Consider the following 20806-nt stretch of genomic DNA (forward strand, 5'->3'; position numbering starts at 1 on the left):
CCATTTTGCCTGTTCCCTCCTTGTTGTGACTCGCAAAAGTGAAAGTGAAACTTCAGTGAGAGCAGGGTTCCTACTAGAGGTAAGATCGGGCCTAAAAAATCCAGCCCGACCCGACCCAGGCCCGCGGGATTAAAGCCCGACCCGGCCCGAACCCGAGCAATTAACTTGATTTGCAGGCCCGAGCCCGAACCAAACCCGAAATTTCATATTTTATTTGTGAGGACTCAGAGTACGTCCTTAAGAATCTAGCGCGGCACTTTAAGAGAGAGAGAGAGAGAGAGAGAGAGCGCAGAGAGAGAGACGGGGAGAGGGAGAGAGAGAGAGCGCAGAGAGAGAGAGAGCGCAGAGAGAGAGACGGGGAGAGGGAGAGAGAGAGAGCGCAGAGAGAGAGAGAGCGCAGAGAGACAAAGAAGAGCAATGACGGGGTGGATAATAGACAGACTTGGGCTTAAGATCTTACCTCTCTAAGACAGAGACAGGAAGGAGTTCTTTGAATTGTCATTGCAAGAGTTTAGTACAGTACGTGTTGTTGTGATGAGGCGACTTCTGTTTTTTTGTGGACCACGGTGTCTCGTGGCCAAACTACTCAGTCAGGTCCTCGAAACGCATCAAAGTCGGCGCACTGTGATGTTAGTGTAGCAACATCACAGTGAGTTGTGACAAGATTACTGATTTAATCTCGGTGTTTCCTACACATCATGGCCTACGCCACTAACTCGGCTCTGCCTCTGACACTAAGCATGCACCAGTGGCTCTTTCACGTGCTCAAAGCGTGCTCTGGCTCTGCGCTGCGGCTCCTAGTCTGTTTAGTTAAATAGCAATTACCTTACAGCGCCCTCTCTATTTTTTTTCCCCTAATTATTTATTTTATAACAAGTATTCCTCAGTTTAGTATCTCCACACATCGTTTATACATTTCTATAAACATATATTAAAAAAAAAAAAAAAATTAAAAAAAAGTCAGCGAGAGAGAAGCCCAGCCCGACCCGACCCGAACGTAATGATTGACATTTTCGGGTCGGGTCGGGCTCGGGCTCGGGCTTAAGATCTTACCTCTAGTTCCTACCATGCTCCTCAAAGCTGCTTAGTGCCAGAGAAAGAGATACAGACCCCCTCAGGCCATGACAGAGGTGTCATTCAACTTGTTGTAAGTCAATGTATCATCACAAAAGTTATGAAAATATTTTATGAAGGTTGAAAAGTTACTTAGTGCTGGTTTAAGTAAGCATATAATAAGTATAAAAGTTTTTCTTGTACCAAGCAGAGTGATGAACATGGTGAGGGTTCTTGCATATTCTGGGGCCGTATTCACAAAGAATCTTAGGGTTAAAAGTAGCTCCTAAGGGCCGAATTTAGGAGCAACTCCTAAAAAAAGTGGGCGTGTCAGTCTTGAATTTAGGACTCCTAGTTTTTTAAAATAAGAGTAATTCACAAAGTATTTTAGGCCTAAAAGTAGCTCCTAAGTCTGGGAGAGCTTAAAAGTCCTTGTGAGGACTCCTAACTCAGTAAGACCTATTCACTAATACCCCTTTCCCACTGGCCAAAAAACCCGTCTAAACCCGCTAACAATCGGCTTTTGGTGGCAGTGGGAAAGGCGCACCGAGCGGGTCGACGCGGGTCAAACGACTCGGCAAGCGACGCGGGTTAAAATCGCCTTTAATCGGCTCGGCTCCGAACGGCTTGCAGTGGGAACGCCAGACCCGCGTCAACCCGCTAATTTACGTGATGAAACTGAACGTTACGTGACGCTACGTCATCGCGCCGGTCGCGTCTCATATCACGTACCAAAACAAAGCTCTGCTCTCATCCGAGACTGGGATCAAAGGATCAGAGAACACTGACCAAAAACGAAAAGAAAAGAAGCGACAGTCTGTTTAACTGACGTGTTGTGCCGCGGACATCCGTCATCCGGCCGCAGCAGACTCTCTGTCCTCTGCGGTCCTGGTGCTCCAGGTCAGCCAGCCAGCCAGAGAGTCTGCCTCGGCGGACGGACACTCCGCGGCGGGCGGCTGTGGCATGACTGTGTGTGTCTCTTGCACCGCGGATGAGAGCGGGGCGACTGGTTTATGCTCTGTCTGATCCCTCAGCGGGGGGTCAGACTCGGCTCATTTTGGTCAATGGGAAAGGGGCCAAATGCCGATTGTTAGCGGGTCGACCCGCGTTTAAAAAACCCTGCGAATTGCTGCAGAGGGGGGGTGCTGGAGCACCTGCCCCTTTGCCCATTGATGCCCAAAGTGCCTTTTTGTCGGTGTTTTTTTTGTTTTTTTTCTTTTCTGTTACAGCAACAATATCTACAACATTTTCGCTATAAAACGGGAGTAGTGACGGTGACGGACTGTCTAATATAGGCGTCACAACGGTCGGACCGAGGTGACTGCGACCGCTGCGATGCAGTCGTGCTGATGTGAGCCAAAAATATTTTTTTAAAGTTGGTGGGTGAGCTGGACACATACATCAGTTAGTAGTAATAGCTCACGTGATAGGGCAGCTCCCCCAGTAAACTAAACTTGTTGTCAGTCTGGGTTCAAATCCTTCTATAGGCTACAAATTTGGGTAATGCATTTTCTTTTCTGATCATTATTATGATCACCATATATAATATTAGGGCTGTCAACGAACGTGAAAATTAATATTCGAATGTGGGAAGAAAAAAAAATCAGCAGCTGCTTTGCAAGTGTGCGCACTGACCCTCATAGGAGTTGCATTTGCACAGCGTCACTCTGAAAGTGGAAGTGACACGCGACAAAAACTGTAGCAGATGCAGATGGCAGAGAGAAACACGAATGGACAGAAAGTTCAGAGCCCAACTTGGCAGCAGAGAGAGTGGTTTGGACTCGAAGCAATCTAAAAAGCCCCGTCGCACCTGACGGCAAAAAAAAAAAAAAAAAAGTGAAGCGGAGCGGCGGCGGCGAGGAGGAGGGAGGGGGGGCGCCGGCACTCAACAACCAATCACCGTGTTGAGCGCCTCGAATTCGTGCACGAGAATTGACGTAATCCATAGCAACGGGGCGTCACCAGGGCGTCACTCTAACCCCTTGGACGCACTGCACGCGGAAGCTGGGCGCGCGCACTGCGCGCGGCTTCTCGGGCGCTTGGGTGGTCGCACTGGGAGCATACTTCTCTCTCCACGCCGGTCAGACATCGACTGCAGTCGTTCATACTCGTATTCACTCGGTTTTCCACACACACGTCATTTTAAACATGTGTCTGTGTGTTTCATGTGCAGACGCAACGGTCAAATATGTATTGATGGACAAGCAACAACTTAAAGCAGATATCAGTGGAATGTTTTTGTTAATATAAGTCCTAAATAGTCCTATTTTCCGTCAGCAATCACTTACATGAAGTATTTCAGCCTAAACACGAGTCTCTCCGTCACTCTGCTCTGCTGTAACCCGAGGAGAAAATTTTCCTTGTGGGATACAAGTGTTATCCAATGAGGGGAGAGAACGGCATGAAGGGCTGTGTGTGCAGCCAAGGGATGCGCGTGAATGTGGTGACGTAGCACGAGGACCAATTGATGCCTGACAAGGGCGGGGGCTGCTAACTCATGGTGCGTTCAAGGAAACTCGTACTTTGTGTTTTTCCTTCCTGTGAAGTCATACCAGTTCGATCTGGTACGAGTTCACGGGTCGGAAGTTACGAGTGGCCGTTATAGGGAACTTTCACAGACAACAGGACGGTAAAAACACGAGCTACGGGTTACCTGGAACGCTACCAAGTCGTAGTTGTGACTTGAAGCTGTAACTTACGGTTTCAAAAGCCTGCCTTGAACACAGCATTAGCCGAAACGGCCGTGCCGATGATATCTGCTTTAATTAATCATCATTTAATTATTTTATTTTGAAAATTGACCGGATTCTCTCGCCTTTTCTGTGCCCGACTTCCTGTCTGGTACGACCACGTCTGTCCAGCTTGACAGACGGCGCTCTCGGCGCGAGATGTGCGGCCAGGCAGACCTGTTAACATGTGCGCCGAACTGAAACTCCCTCCGCTCCAGGGCGCTGCGCTTCGGTTCCGCGTCTAGTGCGTCCAAGCTGTTACTTTGCTCTTGGTGATTTATCCTTAGTAAGAGTAGGTCTCAGCGGCTTTGTGAATAGCTTTTAAAAAAAACACTCCTACGTAAAAACTTTTAGCGCGAGTTGGTCGCACTGCACGCGGAAGCTGGGCGCGCGCACTGCGCGCGGCTTCTCGGGCGCTTGGGTGGTCGTACTGGGAGCGTACTTCTCCCCCTCTCTCCGCGCCGGTCAGACATCGACTGCAGTCATTCATACTCGTATTCACTCGGTTTTCCACACACACGTCATTTTAAACATGTGTGTGTGTGTGTGTGTCTCATGTGCAGACGCAACGGTCAAATATGTATAGATGGACAAGCAACAACTTAGTTAATCATAATTTAATTATTTTATTTTGAAAATTGACCGGATTCTCTCGCCTTTTCTGTGCCCAACTTCCTGTCTGGTACGATCTGGTCTACCCAGCTTGACAGACAGCGCCCTCGGCGCGCGCGGCTCGCGCGGCTTGCGTGAAAAATAGAAATGAACCGATCTGAAGCGCTGCAGGCGCGCACACTGCGCTCCACAGCAGACCGGTGCGACCACGTCTGTCCAGCTTGACAGACGGCGCTCTTGGCGCGACCGGTGCGACCAGGCAGGCCCAATTCCAATCCGACCCCTCACAGACTCACTGACTTAGAGGCGCGTTCACGGGAAGTCCGTGAGTGTGTGAGGGCTGTTCCGTTGTCAGATCATCAAGTCAGTGAGTCAGTGAATGAGCCCTTACTGCCCCCTTACCGTAAGTCAGCACCGATGCTGACTTTGGTAGGGGAATTACCCACAGTTCATAGCGGTGTGAAGTCAAACCATAACACATGGGATGCCGTCGGAACGCAAGTGTTAAAAAAAAAAGAAATTAACCCAAGTAGTCAGAGAGAGCTCCGCCAGTCTCTTTATTGTTAATGGACAGGAGCCAAAAAAAGGGAATTTGATTTTGATTATTGATGATGATTTGATCAGATCTGATCCAGGAATATTTTGTTTTGAGTCCGCCTCCCTCGCACACCCTATGCGTATTGAAAGTACAGTAAATTTATCGGTCCAAGGGCGGAGTTAAAAACATTTTGTTGTCAAGGTAACGTGTCGTGAGAGTGTGTAAGTGCTGTTCCATTCATGTTTACAGCATCTGGACCCTCACAGACTCTCACACTCTGTCACTTAGAGCTGACGTCACTTTAGTCAGTGAGGGTTCAGGGCTTGAGTCTTTAGGGGGCGGATTGGAATTGGGGGGCAGACCGGTTAACATGTGCGCCGATCTGAAACTGCCTCCGCTCCAGGGCGCTGCGCTTCGGTTCCGCGTCCAGTGCGACCAAGCTGTTAGGAGCACTCCTAGCGGTAAGATAAAAGGCTTTGTGAATACGGCCCCAGGTCTTTTAGGCTTTGGTAGTGTCTAAAATTTGATATCTAAATACAGGGGATTGGACAGAACTGTGCAAAACTACAAGAAAATAAATCACTACATGTCACTACAAAAACATTGTCTTTAGATTTCCATGGTAATTATAGTCCTCAAGCATATGTAAGGTGCAGACATAGAGACACGGTGGCTGCTTTCTCTTCATACATGTCCTCTGTGTCTCAGTCCATCATTAGACCTGACTGAGCTGTGATGCTTTGATGTGTCCTCACCTTGTACACATCCTCCACACAGCGGGTCAGCTCCCACTCCTCCACAGCAGCTTGGGAATGACCCTCGTCTGGAAAACACACACAGACACCACACTGTTCAGCACCGCTGGGATCGGACTTACCAACTACCTGCTGGTTTTGTGATGAGGTGATGATACCTTGCAGAACAAACAGCACAACAATTACCGTCTGTTCTCCTGACAGAAATAAACACGCCTTGTCCATAATGTGTACGCTCAACGGCCTGTCTGGGAGAATATGTGAATATGTGCATTTTTGGCTATAATAAATAAATGATTTAAGCATGTGAAAACTAGAATGAACATGCAGTTTAAACGATTAACTAATAATCTCAAAATAATCAGACCACAGCAAAGTAAGAGCATGACCCCTTGTGTACCCCACAGTACATTAAAGAGTTAATTAAACACACGTCATCATCTACACAGGAAGAGCTGAAAATACTTTGAATGTTAACATCAAACACGTATCAACAACATGCCACTTCACTGACTGGAGGCAGTGGTGCAGCGCTGCAGAGGTGCGAGCAGAGGAACCAGCAGGTACTGTTGTGCAAAGCCAGGCTTCTCCTGCACAATGGAGAGCGCCGCCCTGGTGGCCACTCGTTGAAACTGCTGGGCTGTTAGCTTGTCTTTGAAGTGCAGGAGGTTGAGGATCTACAAAACATGCACAAAACAACCACTTGAAATTAGGGCTGACCTGTATGAAAACAAAATCATAAAAAAGTAGAAAGAAAAGGCTGATCATGCAATTTTTATTCAGGTCTGTACCAAAAAAAAAACATTTTCCTTGACCTGAGAAGAATATGATTTGTAAGCCACAGTATTTCTGTAGCATCGCAACACCTTATTTATGGTCTGGTGTGTGATATAGTTTATGTTTGTCAAAAAAGCTACAGCTCCAACCATTTGGGTATTGCACCTGGCCTTACTAAGATTTATATTAAATTCATTGTTCAGCCCTCCTTATGTCAATCAAACATCCATGCACAGCCTCAGGTAGAGGTGATTTGTCTATTTCAAGTTGAAGACAAATTCTTACAATATCTGACCCACGCTCAGTGTTCTACAGAAGTCATGTTTATTACTTCTTGTTTTTGATTTATTTACGTTGTGTTTTGTGTTTGTTTTGACTTTGGCTTTCCAATATGTCAAACTCAGCAAACTGCTGAGACAAATCAATGTTTTTTCCAAATCAAATTATCTTAACTCAAAGAGAACCTATGCAACATGTATTAAACAGCTTTGCAGTAATTGTGATGGTTTAATAAATGACATGTAATTTGTTATGAGAGCGAATGGAGGCTCTCTGCCTTCCACCTACAGTAGGGTCTCTTGGCTGAAAACCATCTTTGCAAGATCAGAGCCTCCGACCTGGTGTCCCAGCTCTCGTTGTAAACAAATGCACATGGCAGGGAGGAGAGTTAGCAAAACAACAGAGGACTTGCATAGTTCCCCTTTAATCACTCACTACTCAACTACTTGAGTACAATAAGTTAAAGATGAACCGGAAGTGATGTGAATGTGATGGATGTTGAAAACGCGCAGTTTCTCTTATAGGGTAGGTATTAGGTAATAGGTTTTTGTTTTCTGAACTGTCTTTTTTACATATCTGACTAAATCTTTTTACCCATGTGGAAACAAAACTAGCCACAAAACAGCTAAATTTTAATGAACTAGAATTATCCATTAGCTACAACTACGAACTTTCAGTCCTTCAGTTTCCACTGCAGGAGTTCCTGGTAAAAGGAGGGGGTAGGAACTTCTACAGGAACCATCCTCTCACTCGGCCCTCTCTGTGGCCGTGTCTCCACTGCAGACAGGACCCACCGGGCTCTGATGGCCACATGCAACAGTTTCAATCCGCGAGGTCGTTGTGCAGCGTTTTTTTTTGTTTTTCTATGCTCTTGTTGTTTTCTGGCAGCATAGACACTTTCTAAAAAAAATAAAAAAAAATAAAAAAAAGATGGGGTTTTCAATTGCCATCTCGATCATCACGTAAAATTACCCCCAAGTTCCTGCAGTGGAAACGCGCCTATAGTTTGGTGATTGAGATAAAGGCTATTAGACTCAATTAACCTGGTCACAGCTGATTTTTTAAAAACCATATAAATGATCAATTTGTGTCATAAGGCGGGGGCCAACGGAGTACCTACTCCAGGGTAGGTACTCCGTTCGGCCCTGAAAAGCTCCTGGGTGGGGCTCGAGGTTAACCCGGCACTGATTGGCTAAAGCTAGAGCAGGCTGTGACGCTACCAGAAAGCACCAAAACAACCGGCATTTTTAAAAGGGGGAGCAGAAGGGGAGCATTAGCCTAGCAGACACCGCTGTAAACAACAAGAAAACAGCAGGAAGATGTACACAAATGGACCGACGATGAGGTGCAGACATTGATTGCAGTTGTAATGGTAAATTTGAATATTCCTTTGTTTTAATCACTTGTGACGTCCCTACCCCCTGCTTTCCCTCCAAGGTATCAGATCCTCTTTTGTTTGTCACCCATTTGTGTATTCTAATGTCTAGACCTTGTAATTGCATCAGGTTCCAGAGACACCCAACCTCTCATTACCTCATGATATACTCAAACCCTTTTGTATTTTAAAGTGCATTGATTAGACCTCTTAATCACACTCCAGGATGTCAGTGCCAATACCTGAAAAGATATCCTGAGTAGGGGGCTGACCCCTGCAGCAGACAAAGGGGTGTGGAATATACCTGAGGGGGCGTTCCTCAAGTATAAATGTTTAGGTCTCCCCATTATCTTGGTCTTTTCTTTACCATCACTCGGATATGAATTGACCTTTTCTTGCAAGGAAATAAACACATGTCGGCCGGCAAGTCTCTATTTCATTCTTCACCAGCAACAGAAAATTTCCACGACACAGTCTATGGCACCGAGGAGATTCAGAGGGGGTTTGAGTCATCGCGGCGAAATGAAAATATCAGCACACCTCGACACACTGGGGATGAATCACGCCGCAAAACAATGCCGTGAAAAGTTAAAAAAAAAAACTCAAGCAGAATTACAATCAGCCGCCATGTGCACAAACATACAAACCAGAAACGCGCCTACCGCCTCAGCTCCTTCCATCCTTCTCCGTTGTTGTTATGATTTTTGTGCATGTGCTTGTGACCTGCCTGGGTGACGTCACGGTCGAAACTGTCGCACAGCGATTAAGCGGCGATCGAAACTTATGACGTCGTTGCGGGGTCCTACTCTGCAGTGGAAACACGACCACTGAGAGGGCCGAGTGAGAGGATGGTTCCTGTAGAAGTTCCTACCCCCTCCCTTTACCAGGAACTCCTGCAGTGGAAACACGGCTATAGATAAAGGAAACTTAATTTCAGCCATCTGATTTGTCCTGGAGAACACCAGTTGTTTGAATATTAACACTTATTAATACCACATAAATGACAGGAAAGCTCCAGCTGTGAATGAAAGATAATCTGTTTAATAAACTGCACCTGTGTAACATGATTTCTCAGACAGCCTAGATCGTGTGTGTGTGCGTGTGTGTGTGTGTGTGTTAGGCTGACCTGAGGACAGACTTGTCTGTAGTAGCTGTCTGCTGAGGCAGACTGTTTAGGGCAGGCCACCAGGATCCTGGCCACACCATCACATTTCCTCCAGTCTGACTCGCCCCCTACAGGAAAGAGATAGTCGGAACATCAGATAAAAGTTCTACTGCATAAAAAGACATACAACGTAAAAAGTATTAATGAAGTGATATAACAGATCGTGAAGGAGAAAAACGAATCAATAGAACTAATTAAATATAAATGTACTGCTTTGTGCTGTTACTACTGGATTCTTTAGATATATGTGAATATTTGTGTATTTTCTTGTTCCATTAGCTCTGCTCCCACTCACCTGTTCCTCCCTCCAGGATGGCTCTGACTACAGCCTGGACACCATTTGGCTGCATCAGGCGCTCAGAAAGCAGCTGACCACACAGGCGTCTTAGCCAGGCCGGAGCCGCCCGGCTGCTCCGACCACTGACAGATCCCATTGCGCCAGCCTGGAAGGACGGACAGTAAAGTAAACAATCTCAGCAGCAGTTTTCACCTCACTGATGGAACAGATGTTTCCATTTAAATCAGTCCAGCTATCTTCCTCTCACTCACAATGTAAGCCTGTGAACATTTTACATAAGAGGCAATCCACACCAGCATAAGTTTGTCAAATAACAACACCAAAGTGTTCCTCTTGAAAGACACTGATGCAATTTTTACCTTCTCTTTGACGTTGAAATCATTCATCAAACATATCCAAAGAAAAAATGTATTACGGTTCTAATCAAATCATTTGCATAGTAAGAGAACAATTGTAATTGTCTGTTATGAAGTGACAAAAAGAGTTTGTGGTTTTTGCTCAAATGTTTGTGTTCTTGGTTTATTTTTCCACCATCTGGATTTTGGTTTGGTTCAATCTTACTGCTTTCATCAATAATACTCTCCCCAGCAACAGGCGGCTGCTGTCAGAAAAAAGGATGAGTATTGTGTAATGCTACCAGTACCACACAGCAGACAAACAGTTAGCAACTAGCTGATGAACAAGATAAAATATTTAGCAACTGGAGGGTTAGATGTTTTCTCTGGAGCCAATGTAAACAAAAACAGAGAGAGTGAGTATAACAGAATCTAAACAAATCTAAAGCAAAGTCAGAAACTGTACAGATTATACATTTCATCAGGTGGAAAAATTAAGTCCCCTATTTTGCATTTCATATTAAAGGTGTACAGAAAAGAAAATTGAATTTGAGCCCACTCTGGGTCATAAAATTAGTGTAATAACTCATCTATCAGACGATGTAGGCCAAACTTTGTGCAAAATTCTATTTTTGAGTAAATCCGGGATGAAAGTGTGTATTTTAGTGTAGTTTTTTTTTTCGCATTGGATAACGCAGGCGCATGGATTATACGTCAGCCTGTACACGATTCACCAGCCACTGATATTGGATCCGTAATCCGTCATTCAAACGTCTGAGACACACACACACACGGAGCTCGGGCTCGCCCCAAGCTTTGAATATCCCGCCCGCTCGAAAACGACCAATCAAATTCATTTTCCTTACTCGGGTAAACTCGTGTTGCAGCTCGTGACAACTCGGCGCGACAAACGGGACAAACGGCCATTTCTGTACACCTTTAAACTGCATTCAGCTTCATTTGAAATAGTCCCTATGTTTTTTTTTTTAGAGTTCTGGCTTGAAACTTAGCCAACTGAGAGACAGCAATAACACAATGCATACAAAACAAAAATGCACTTTGATCACCCTTATTCCAGCTGTTCCTGACATATTATATTCACTAAACAGGTGCATTTATACCTGTCTGGGTGCACCTTGGAGGATCAGCAGCTCCTTGATGACGATTGGCTGGTAGACTCTCCCTAGAAGACCTCTGAGGGCTTCCTTGCAGGTTCGACATTCCTCAGGACTTAGGCCCTGCATCATAAAGGTTTTCAAAATCAAACAATGCAGATGGATTTTATCTCTAGAGATCATGCATCTCTCAAAGAGTAACAACAAATCCATATTCACACGTGTTACCTTCTCCTTCTCTGTCTGATGTGGTTGGTAGCCTAGCTGGCACAGTGCTGCCATCACATCCCCAAGATGCTGTGTGAACGCCAATGTGGCCAGAGATGACAGCTCTGCCAACTTCATCAGGACACTTGTGGTGATAAAAAGGCGGCAGTCCATTTCTCCACCAGACACTTGTCCACCACGGACAAGTTTTTCCACCATTGCTCCAAAAGCTGACCTGCAGCCCAGTGGCACACCCACTCCAGGGGCGAGGTAGGGACAGAGCCCCAGAGAGACAACAAACTGAAGAGCAGCTCTGAGCGTCTTCTGCTGGGTGACACTGAGAACATCAGGAGGTAACGGTGGAGCCATCTCAGGGGTGTGTCGTTTGGTTTCAGAGGGAGCGCAGGTCTGCTTGAAAAGTTCTAGCTCATGAGAGAGGTGTTTTGCCAAGGTGAGAAGCAGCAGGAGGCACTCCTGCACAAAGCCCCATGTGACATCCTCTGTATGGATGGAGAACCATTGTGCCTGAGCCGCCACCTCCTCTCTCTGCCTCCTCACCTCCTGAAGGCTGCTCTCGCACTGAAGCTGCTGGAGGAGGACGGCCCTGTTGGTCCGAAGCCCGGCCAGCACAGCCTCCTGGTGAGAGGACTGAGTATCAGATGCCTCTGCACACAGACACACAGGGAAAATCATATAGTGCTGGCTGTCTTCAACGTATTATTCTATACAGTGATATTAATTCTGGTGCTCCTGTCTTTGCAGTCACCTAACAACTTATCAAGCACCATCAGACATACCTACACAAGTGGATTGATTTACATGGCAGAGGGAAACAATGAATATCAATGTGAAGAGTGACTGATACTGACGCGAACACATAGGCTCTTGGCTACACGGGTGAAAGAGTGACCAGTAAAGCAAGTATTTGAACACAGCCACAGCAACAATCATGCTATATTCAAGGAAACATTCAGGACTGCCACCTTTTAGTCATCTTATTCAATGATGCACTTACCGCCGAGAGGCTTGGTGAGAGTATTCAGCGCTGAGAGGATAGCTGCCGTCATATCGCCATCACACAGACACCTGTTTATATGGACTACAACTAGTCATGCCGTGAATGTGCTTGTTGTTAACGTGTTATGGCTACGGCTCATGATAATATACATTCATGCTACGGCTACAACCAGAAAATTTCTAATATTGAATATTGTCAATAGACTGGCTCTGCTACAACTCAAAATGGCGCTGAAATTAGACGTCATCACGCATCGCCCAGTAGCCATTTTTTTTTATTTTTTAGAAACTTTATTAAATCGACATGTGTCACTACCCGATTTGCGACGCTACCCGATCTGTGACAAAACTGGTCTGCGCATGCGCATGCGCAGACCGGCCGCCATCTTGGACAGCTGCCTACGGCAACTCCACTTGGACAAACTTCATTTGGGCACTGCCCGATTTGCGTACATGCTTAAAGTGGTAGCTTAAAGTGGTAGTTGTGATTGTTTGTGGTTGTCATGGTGATGAGGCCGGCGAGAAAAGAGGACAGTAAACATTAAAAGTCCGCCTGTGTTCCTGTTTTCTGAGCATCAAGATCCAGACCACCACAACCAACCCTCAATTTACATTACTAATAAAGTATTTAAAAAAATAAATAAAAAGATAAACCGTCTCTGGCGACGCACATAGGGCAGTGATCCTAAGTCAATTCAACTAAGTTTGTCCAAGTGGAGTTGCCGTAGGTGGCTGTCACAGATCGGGTAGCGTCGCAGATCGGGTAGCGACATGGTGCAATACAAATCAATACACCAACAGAACATCGCCAGGGGGTTTCTACGGTGGCCCTGAAGTGCAAAACACAACGGCAAATCAGACAACAACGGCAAAAGAGAAAACACAACACAAAAAGAGAAAACACAACGGCAAATCAGAAAACACAACACAAAAAGAGAAAACACAACGGCAAAAGAGAAAACACAACACAAAAAGAGAAAACACAACACAAAAAGAGAAAACACAACGGCAAAAGAGAAAACACAACACAAAAAGAGAAAACACAACACAAAAAGAGAAAACACAACGGCAAATCAGAAAACACAAAAGCAAAACATTTTGGGCAATACATAGCGGCCTCTGTGCTAGTCCCGCTTGCGATAGGCTACTTTTTTTCCTATATGGCCACGTCAAGACCCGCCCTCTGATTGGCTGCCTCTGCAAGGCTAAGCCTATCCCTGCATCTTACCCTAACCTTAACCACTCCCTTCACACGCCTAAACCAACCGTCTTTGCCTAAACCAGCCCGAGGGTACCTACCTTTTCCGGTTTGGTTAATGTCGTTGTGTTTTCTCTTTCTGTGTTGTGTTTTCTCTTTTGCTTTTGTGTTTTCTGATTTGCCGTTGTGTTTTCTCTTTTTGTGTTGTGTTTTCTCTTTTTGTGTTGTGTTTTCTCTGTTTGTGTTGTGTTTTCTCTTTTGCCGTTGTGTTTTCTCTTTTTGTGTTGTGTTTTCTCTTTTGCCGTTGTGTTTTCTCTGTTTGTGTTGTGTTTTCTCTTTTGCCGTTGTGTTTTCTCTTTTGCCGTTGTTGTCTGATTTGCCGTTGTGTTTTGCACTTCAGGGCCACCACAGGTTTCAATACAGACAATACAATGCAGAGACAAGCTTTCATACAAAAACATTGTAAAGTGTACATAAATTCAAAGTTTTTATAGCTTTCATGTTGATGGATTTTTTAACATAGCCTACTTAAAGCAGAAGTAAGTGGTCCGGTCGTTTTCGCTAATGCTGCGTTCCAGGCAGGCTTTTGAAATCGTAAATTGCAGCTTCAAGTCACAATTTACGACTTTGTAGCGTTCCAGGCAACCCACTCGTGTTTTATCGACCTGTTTTACCGGTGAAAGTCACTATAACGGCCACTCGTAACTTCCGACCGGTGAACTCGTACCAGATCGAACTGGTACGAGTTCACGGTCGGAAAAATACGAGTTTCCTTGAACGCACCATAACAGTCCTCGTCCCTACGTTGCCACATTCACGGCGTCCCTTGGCTGCACACACAGCCCTGCATGCCGTTCTCTCTCCTCATTGGATAAAAACTGTAGGATACGATAAATGTTTTCTCCTCGGCTCAGAGCAGAGCAGAGGGACTGAGAGACCCGTGTTTCGGTCCAAACACTCTATGTAAGTGATTGCTGTCGGAAGATATAACTATTTAAGACTTATATTAACACAAATATATCACTTACTTCTGCTTTAATGTATTGTTTGGCTTCATTTTCAAAAATAAGAAAAAGTGGTTTTTGATTAGTGTAACGTTGAATGTGCCATTTGGCTAATTGTATAATAAGATATGTGGCAGAGCTTCCCGACAGATCAGTCAAAATAAGTCCCACAAAGTGACACTAAAAACTCAAGGTAGGCTACTCGTCAAATAAAGTCTCTCCAAACGAGTTTGTTATTTTAGGTAGTTATTATCACTATATTCTATGTCCAAGAGTCAATTTCTTCAGATAAGATCGTTTTTTATTCATTATTTGACACTATATTAAACACACTCTTACCTCCTCCAGCTTTTATTTTGGTACTTCCGGTTACCGGCATTTTGAATTTGTATTAGCTAAATATTTAGTTTCACCTGGAACATTTAGATTTAGATTTAAGATTTAGATTGAACATTTAGATTTAGATTTAGATTGAACATTTAGATTTAGATTTAGATTGAACATTTAGATTTAGATTTAGTATTTAGATTTAACATTTAGATTTAGATTTAGTATTTAGATTAACATTTAGGTGCAACATTTAATATTTAGATTTAACTATTTAGTATATTTTTACATTCACAAATATTGTTGTAAATGTGTTAAAAAGTGACGGTTTGATGCTAAATGTGATAAAATGTTGCTGTTTTCAACCCCAACGGGTTAGTTCATAATTTTAAGTCAACAAGATTTAAAGCAGAAGTAAGCAATCCCGTGGTTTTGGCTAACTTCCTGTCAGCCGATGGAGTTAGCAGTACCCGCCCTCGTCCCCCGTTCTCTCTCCTCATTGGATAAAGGTTGTAGGATACAAGGAAAGTTTTCTCCTCGGCTTACAGCAGAGCAGAGTGACTGACAGACCCGTGTTTCGGACCAAACACTCTAGTGATTGCCGTCGGAAGATAGAACTATTTAAGACTTATATTAACGCAAACATTCTGCTTACTTCTGCTTTAACAAGCTAAACAAAGCTATCGGTAGTTTACCTGTCTTTCCGCCATTGCTGGCAAGTGAGACAGTATGTTTGACGAAATGGGGGTATTTCAGGACAGCGGTGTGTCGGAGTGGAGGTGTGTCGAAATGGAGAGCCGCCCCCCCTCACAAGCTGGGGACAAACATAGACTGTAAAAAGAATGGACGTAGTGTCCGTGACGTCACCCATTGGTTTTGGTTTGTCTGTTTTGTGCCGCTACTACGGGGGTTTGAACTGCGCCATGTTGGATTTGACTTGCCATATTTGGAGCGGTGCGGCCGTTAGCCGGCCGAGAACCCGCCCACTGACCTCGAAGCAGCGGTCTCCGGACCTGTCACTCAACGTTTCCGCGCCCTAATTGGCCAGAATTTTAACCTAATAACAGTAAAACGGTAGAGTTTTAAAAAAATTCACCCCCCTCAGTGTGTGCGGGGGTAGAAACTATCGGTTGAGACCAAAAAACGTAATGGTACCAGGCTTTTAACATGTTTACTGAGGACGTAAACAAAGTCCTTCTAGGCAAGTCATATGCCACTCGGCGGCCATCTTGGCGACGCCACGAAAACCCCAAGGAGACCAGACCCCTATCTAAATGAATGGAGGGGTGGTCAAATCCACCCTTTAACGTGATAGCAGGACGGAAAAAACATACAGACGTGCTAGCCAGTGAAATAAGATACAAATAAAAACCAAAAAAACATAAACTTTACCGCAGAATGACGTTTAAATCGCTATTTTTCCACAGGGAGTACTCAACTGCGCATGCGCGTGGATTTACGACACCGCCGTCACTGTACGGCTGTAACGGCTGAGTCCGTGATCTAGCAGCAGCCCGAGCATACCTACACCGGTCTGCCCTGCTCTACCTGGAGACATATCCGCTTGAGTCTGGAGATTTTTGCCCAAAAATAAACGCTAGACTTTCATGAAATCCGTCTTAATCATCACCTATGGGCTCCTAGTTGTGTGTGTGGCTGTGTCTGCACCCCTCCCACGATCCCCACTAACGTTAGCTGTCTCGGATGCTATCGAGTGCTAGCATGTCGTCTCAGCAGCAGCAGCAGTTAAAATAAATAAATACAGTCCGAGTGAACCGCTGGAGCCACGGACTGATTACCGACCATCACTGACAACTAAAGCCTCGACCGGTAACAAGCATGAGGGGCGTTGTGCTGCGCTAGCTCGATGCTAACTTCGACTAGCGGTTAGCATCCGCCTCTAGCTTCGGTTAGCATCCGCCGCTAACAGCAGCTTCTCTGCTCACAACAAGCCTCTTGTACTCGGTACAATAAAACAATAGAGGCTCTCGTTATTAATGGTGACGGTGTCTATCGGTCCACGGCTCCAGTGCTTCATCCGGACTGTGTTTTTTATTTTTTTGGAGTGGACTGCTGCTGCTGCTGCTATCATGGACAGGAGGCTAACGCTTAGCCCCAAGGGAGGGGGCCCAGTTTGAATGTTTAGGTTAAAAAATGAAATGAACAAAACTATACATTCAAAAATTAAATTAAAGAAAAGGTGGACTAATCGGTTCATTGTAAAACACTTATTGATGTGAATGAGGTGAATTCTGTATACGTAGCCCCGAGGTAGCTCTTTCGTTCAGCAGCACACTGAAGCTTCACTTTTCATTAAGACCAACCAATGTGGCTGCCAAATTAACAAGCCGGCAGTAAACCTCTAAAACTCCGCGGGTAAATGTAACAGCTTTCCTCCAGGATGAGGAGCCGCTCCCGGTCGCCGGTGGCTCTGCACTTTTCCGAAAACCTTAGAGTAAATGTTCAACCTGACCACATACAGTACACACGGTGCTAAAGCCGTGTTGTTGTTGCCACCAGGTAGGTTTGTCTGTCGTAAATCTACTTGTGCGCATGCGCTGGTGCAACAACATGATTGGCCTAGTTCAGCTCTGGCAACGCAGGTGATTGGCTGCTGGTGAAAAGGGGCGGGACATGCGCCATCTTTGGCGTCGCAGCTTTCCCCATTCAAAACGGGCAGAGTGGTCTGTCTCCTCATATTAGAACGTCTCTGACGTAAAGTCGGCTATTTTAACATGGGGGTCTATGGAGAATGCTCCCTTCTGGTACCAGCCCCCAGAGGAAGCCGGGGGGATTGCAGATTTTTGAACGCGGAAGTGAGCTTCACTTCTCAGACCGACAACTGCCCCCTTGGGGACAAACCAATGGCTCAACATTGAAGCCATTGGAAATCCTGTGCAAGCAAACCCTAAAGCCAGGGACACACCGAGCCGACCGTCGGGCGTCTGGCCTCGTCGGACGGCGTCGGGAGCTCGTCTGTTTGGTGTGTTCCTCTCTGTCGGGGAGCCTCGGCTCTTGTCGGATCTCATCGGGGCCGATTGAACATGCTCAGTCGGGACTCGTCGGCCGTCGGGAGAGTAGACTCGTCGGGTACTCTGATTGGCTGTGTGCTATAGCGATTCTGATTGGCGGTGCCCTAAGCGAATCAGCACGGTGTGTGGGAGGGACGGAAGTGACCACAGCAAACAAGCGGTGTCATAGCCTGTCCTACAGTAAAAATGGTAGGCTATACACAATAAAAAGAGGAGTAAAGCAATATATTAAGCGGCAATATAAATATATATTTAAACATCAAAGATGTTCAATCAAACCCACATAGTTTGAAACAACGTTCAAAACACACACAGCTCACAACTAAGCATATAAAGCCCGCTAGCTTAATACTAACGTGTAATGTAAAACACCATAGACGGGCTAACAGAAATTAGCATCGGCTATCGCCAATTCGCGGCAACCGAGCCACAGCAGTAAGCTGCTAAAAACTGTTTTAATTTCGGCTTTAGCGCTGTTAAAATGTGGCTGGTTAAATTGTTTTGGGGAGATTAATGTTGTCTCATTGATGAAATTAACTGTGGCAGTGGCATTAGTTTGTTTGAATGAACAGTGAGCAGAGCTTCCCCTGGTCTGTATTTCTATGGGGGAGTCCTCACCACTCAGTCGCTCTGGTTGGCAGTCGGGGCAGTGTGTTTCACTTTTTCCTTTCTCCCGACGAGAGGCGACAGACTCGTCGGCCAAAGCCGCCGGCGTCGGGACGCGTCGGGAAGCGTCGTGGCGGTGTGTCAGGGGCTTAAAGTCTTGAACCAGAAACTAAGGATGTCCCGATAACACTTTTTCACTTCCTAATATTGCAGCCTTCAATATCGACCCGATACCGATATTGATCCGATATTAGGGGTGGTGGAAAAAAAAGGATTAGCCTATTTATATATATATTTTTCAAATTCTAATACAAAGGAGAGTCCTCCTGTTGCTGACTGACAGGCTGCCGCTGTCATGTTCTTCTATGGGACAGACAGTAGTGAGCTTAGTTTTGAACTGTAAAATATAAAAAAATAAACCTTATTTACAACTGTTATTGAATTACTGTATGTACATCAATGTCAAACAAAAGGCAAAAATCTTCTTGCTTCAAGGTTTTAGCCTATTTGTCACTCCAAATTGAAGATTACATAATAGCCTGCCCTACAGTAAAAATGGCATACATAAAATAAAAAGAGTAAAGCAATATTTAAGCATCAAATATGTTTAATCAAACCCACATAGTTTGAAACAACGTTCAAAACACACAGCCAGTATCAAAATGCATAAAGCCCGCTAGCTTAATGCTAACGTATAATGTAAAACGCCATAGACGGGCTAACAGAAATTAGCATCGTTAATTTAATTCTGGCTTTAGCCTGTTAACACGGCACAACATGTGGACCAGCTGGTCGTTTATTAGCGGGCAAGCGCGACCTGTCCATGCACCCGTGTCTGTGTGTGTGTGTGTACACGTGTGTGTAGCCTACATCACTTCTCCGTGCTACAATCGCACCATGGATGAATCGCACACACGCTGTTGTTGTTGTGATCATGCGATCTCTGCATAGAGAGCCTAAGCGGAAGCAGGAAGTAACGGTCACCATGGGACCTCAACTCTGAAAAACTCGCCATTCAAATGAACGGGACTGAAAATTTTATTTCGTGATCCGTTTGAATTGTGCCATGAGAAAAAAATATGTCCTCTACCTGTTTAAAACATCACGTTTCATCCCGAGAAATCAGCAGTTTGTTGTAAAGCTATTGTAGAATAAAATTCAGAAGAATCTGTAAGAAGAAAGACTACAAGTCGCGTAGGTGACGTCACACACCAAATGCCGCCCTTTTCCGTGTCAGTTGGTGACGTATTTTCTGTGGGACACAGATTTGTAGTCCGTAGAGCGGTCTTCACACAAAATACATTCTTCTGTTGCCGTTTTACGATAAACGGCTGATTTCTCGGCATGAAACGTGATGTTTTAAACAGGTAGAGGACATATTTTTTTCTCATGGCGCAATTCAATCGGATCACGAAATAAAATTTTCAGTCTCATTCATTTGAATGGCGAGTTTTTCAGAGTTGAGGTCCCATGGCGCCGTTACTTCCTGCTTCCGCTTAGGCTCTCTATGCTGGAGCCGGCCCCTCTTCTTGTCTGGCGGGCGGCGCACCAACATTAAGGTGCATTATCGCCACCTACTGTGTTGGAGTGTGAACCAGAGTCACCTATTCATATGGGACAGAAGTGCTGGAGCGGAGTAATGGACTGCTTTTATCGGAGCGTTTATATCGGAGATTTTAGATGCAGTCCGATATAATCCGATATTCGTTTTTTTGGCTGATATCGGACATAAATCTGATATCAATATCGGATCGGGACATCCCAGAAACCGAACAGCTCACATCACTATACCATCCTATACAAACACAAGCTTCTGAGTTGGGAAGATGTCATAAAATATAGGAACATCTGTCTGGTCTTTAAAATCCTGCATGGTTTAGCTCCCCCTCCACTGAACTCATTCATAAACCAACGCAGCACTGTTCAGATCAAGCACCACACGTGGTGACTTTTATTTTGACGGAAAGGTCTGTCTCTCTCGCCCTGGATCCGTTTCCTACCAAAACAGCGAGTCAACGGGCCCAGACTACTCTGACGCTACAAGAAAGCACCAAAACAACCGGCATTTTTAAAATCCAGGAGAAGGGGAGCATTAGCCTAGCAGACACCGCTGTAAACAAAAAGAAAACAGCAGGAAGTAAATGGAGCGACGACGAGGTGCAGGCATTGATTGCAGTCTACGGCACCGAAGAGATTCAGAGGGGGTTTGGGTCATCGCGGCTGTAGATGTGCATGAATGAGGGAGACTGAGGACCGTTATGGTGAAACACCCGTTAGCTTTATTAGCCCATAATGAACACCCACAACAACCACGCGTACCCAGCATTCCTCCGCGCCCCTGACGTCATCACGCTGTAGCAGTAACATAGCAACTGTCAACACAG

The 20806-nt window shown here is 45.3% G+C and overlaps 1 protein-coding gene across 1 annotated transcript in view; it reads right to left on the reverse strand.

Annotated features, from left to right (window-relative positions):
- Positions 1 to 12474, reverse strand: part of tango6 (transport and golgi organization 6 homolog (Drosophila)) — a 43619-nt gene extending 31145 nt beyond the window's left edge. Inside the window, exons 1-7 of the mRNA XM_085778356.1 lie at positions 12254 to 12474; positions 11260 to 11903; positions 11038 to 11154; positions 9579 to 9726; positions 9245 to 9351; positions 6202 to 6364; positions 5688 to 5755 (exon numbers count right to left, since the gene is read on the reverse strand). Of these exons, the coding sequence (XP_085634482.1) occupies positions 5688 to 5755; positions 6202 to 6364; positions 9245 to 9351; positions 9579 to 9726; positions 11038 to 11154; positions 11260 to 11903; positions 12254 to 12305 (1299 nt within the window). The 5' untranslated portion in view covers positions 12306 to 12474. The remainder of the gene's footprint in view (positions 1 to 5687; positions 5756 to 6201; positions 6365 to 9244; positions 9352 to 9578; positions 9727 to 11037; positions 11155 to 11259; positions 11904 to 12253) is intronic.
- Between the last annotated feature and the right edge of the window lie 8332 nt (positions 12475 to 20806).

The sequence above is a fragment of the Trachurus japonicus genome, chromosome 6 (assembly GCF_045865225.1).
Source record: "Trachurus japonicus isolate A0001 chromosome 6, Traja_1.0".
Taxonomy (NCBI): domain Eukaryota; kingdom Metazoa; phylum Chordata; class Actinopteri; order Carangiformes; family Carangidae; genus Trachurus; species Trachurus japonicus.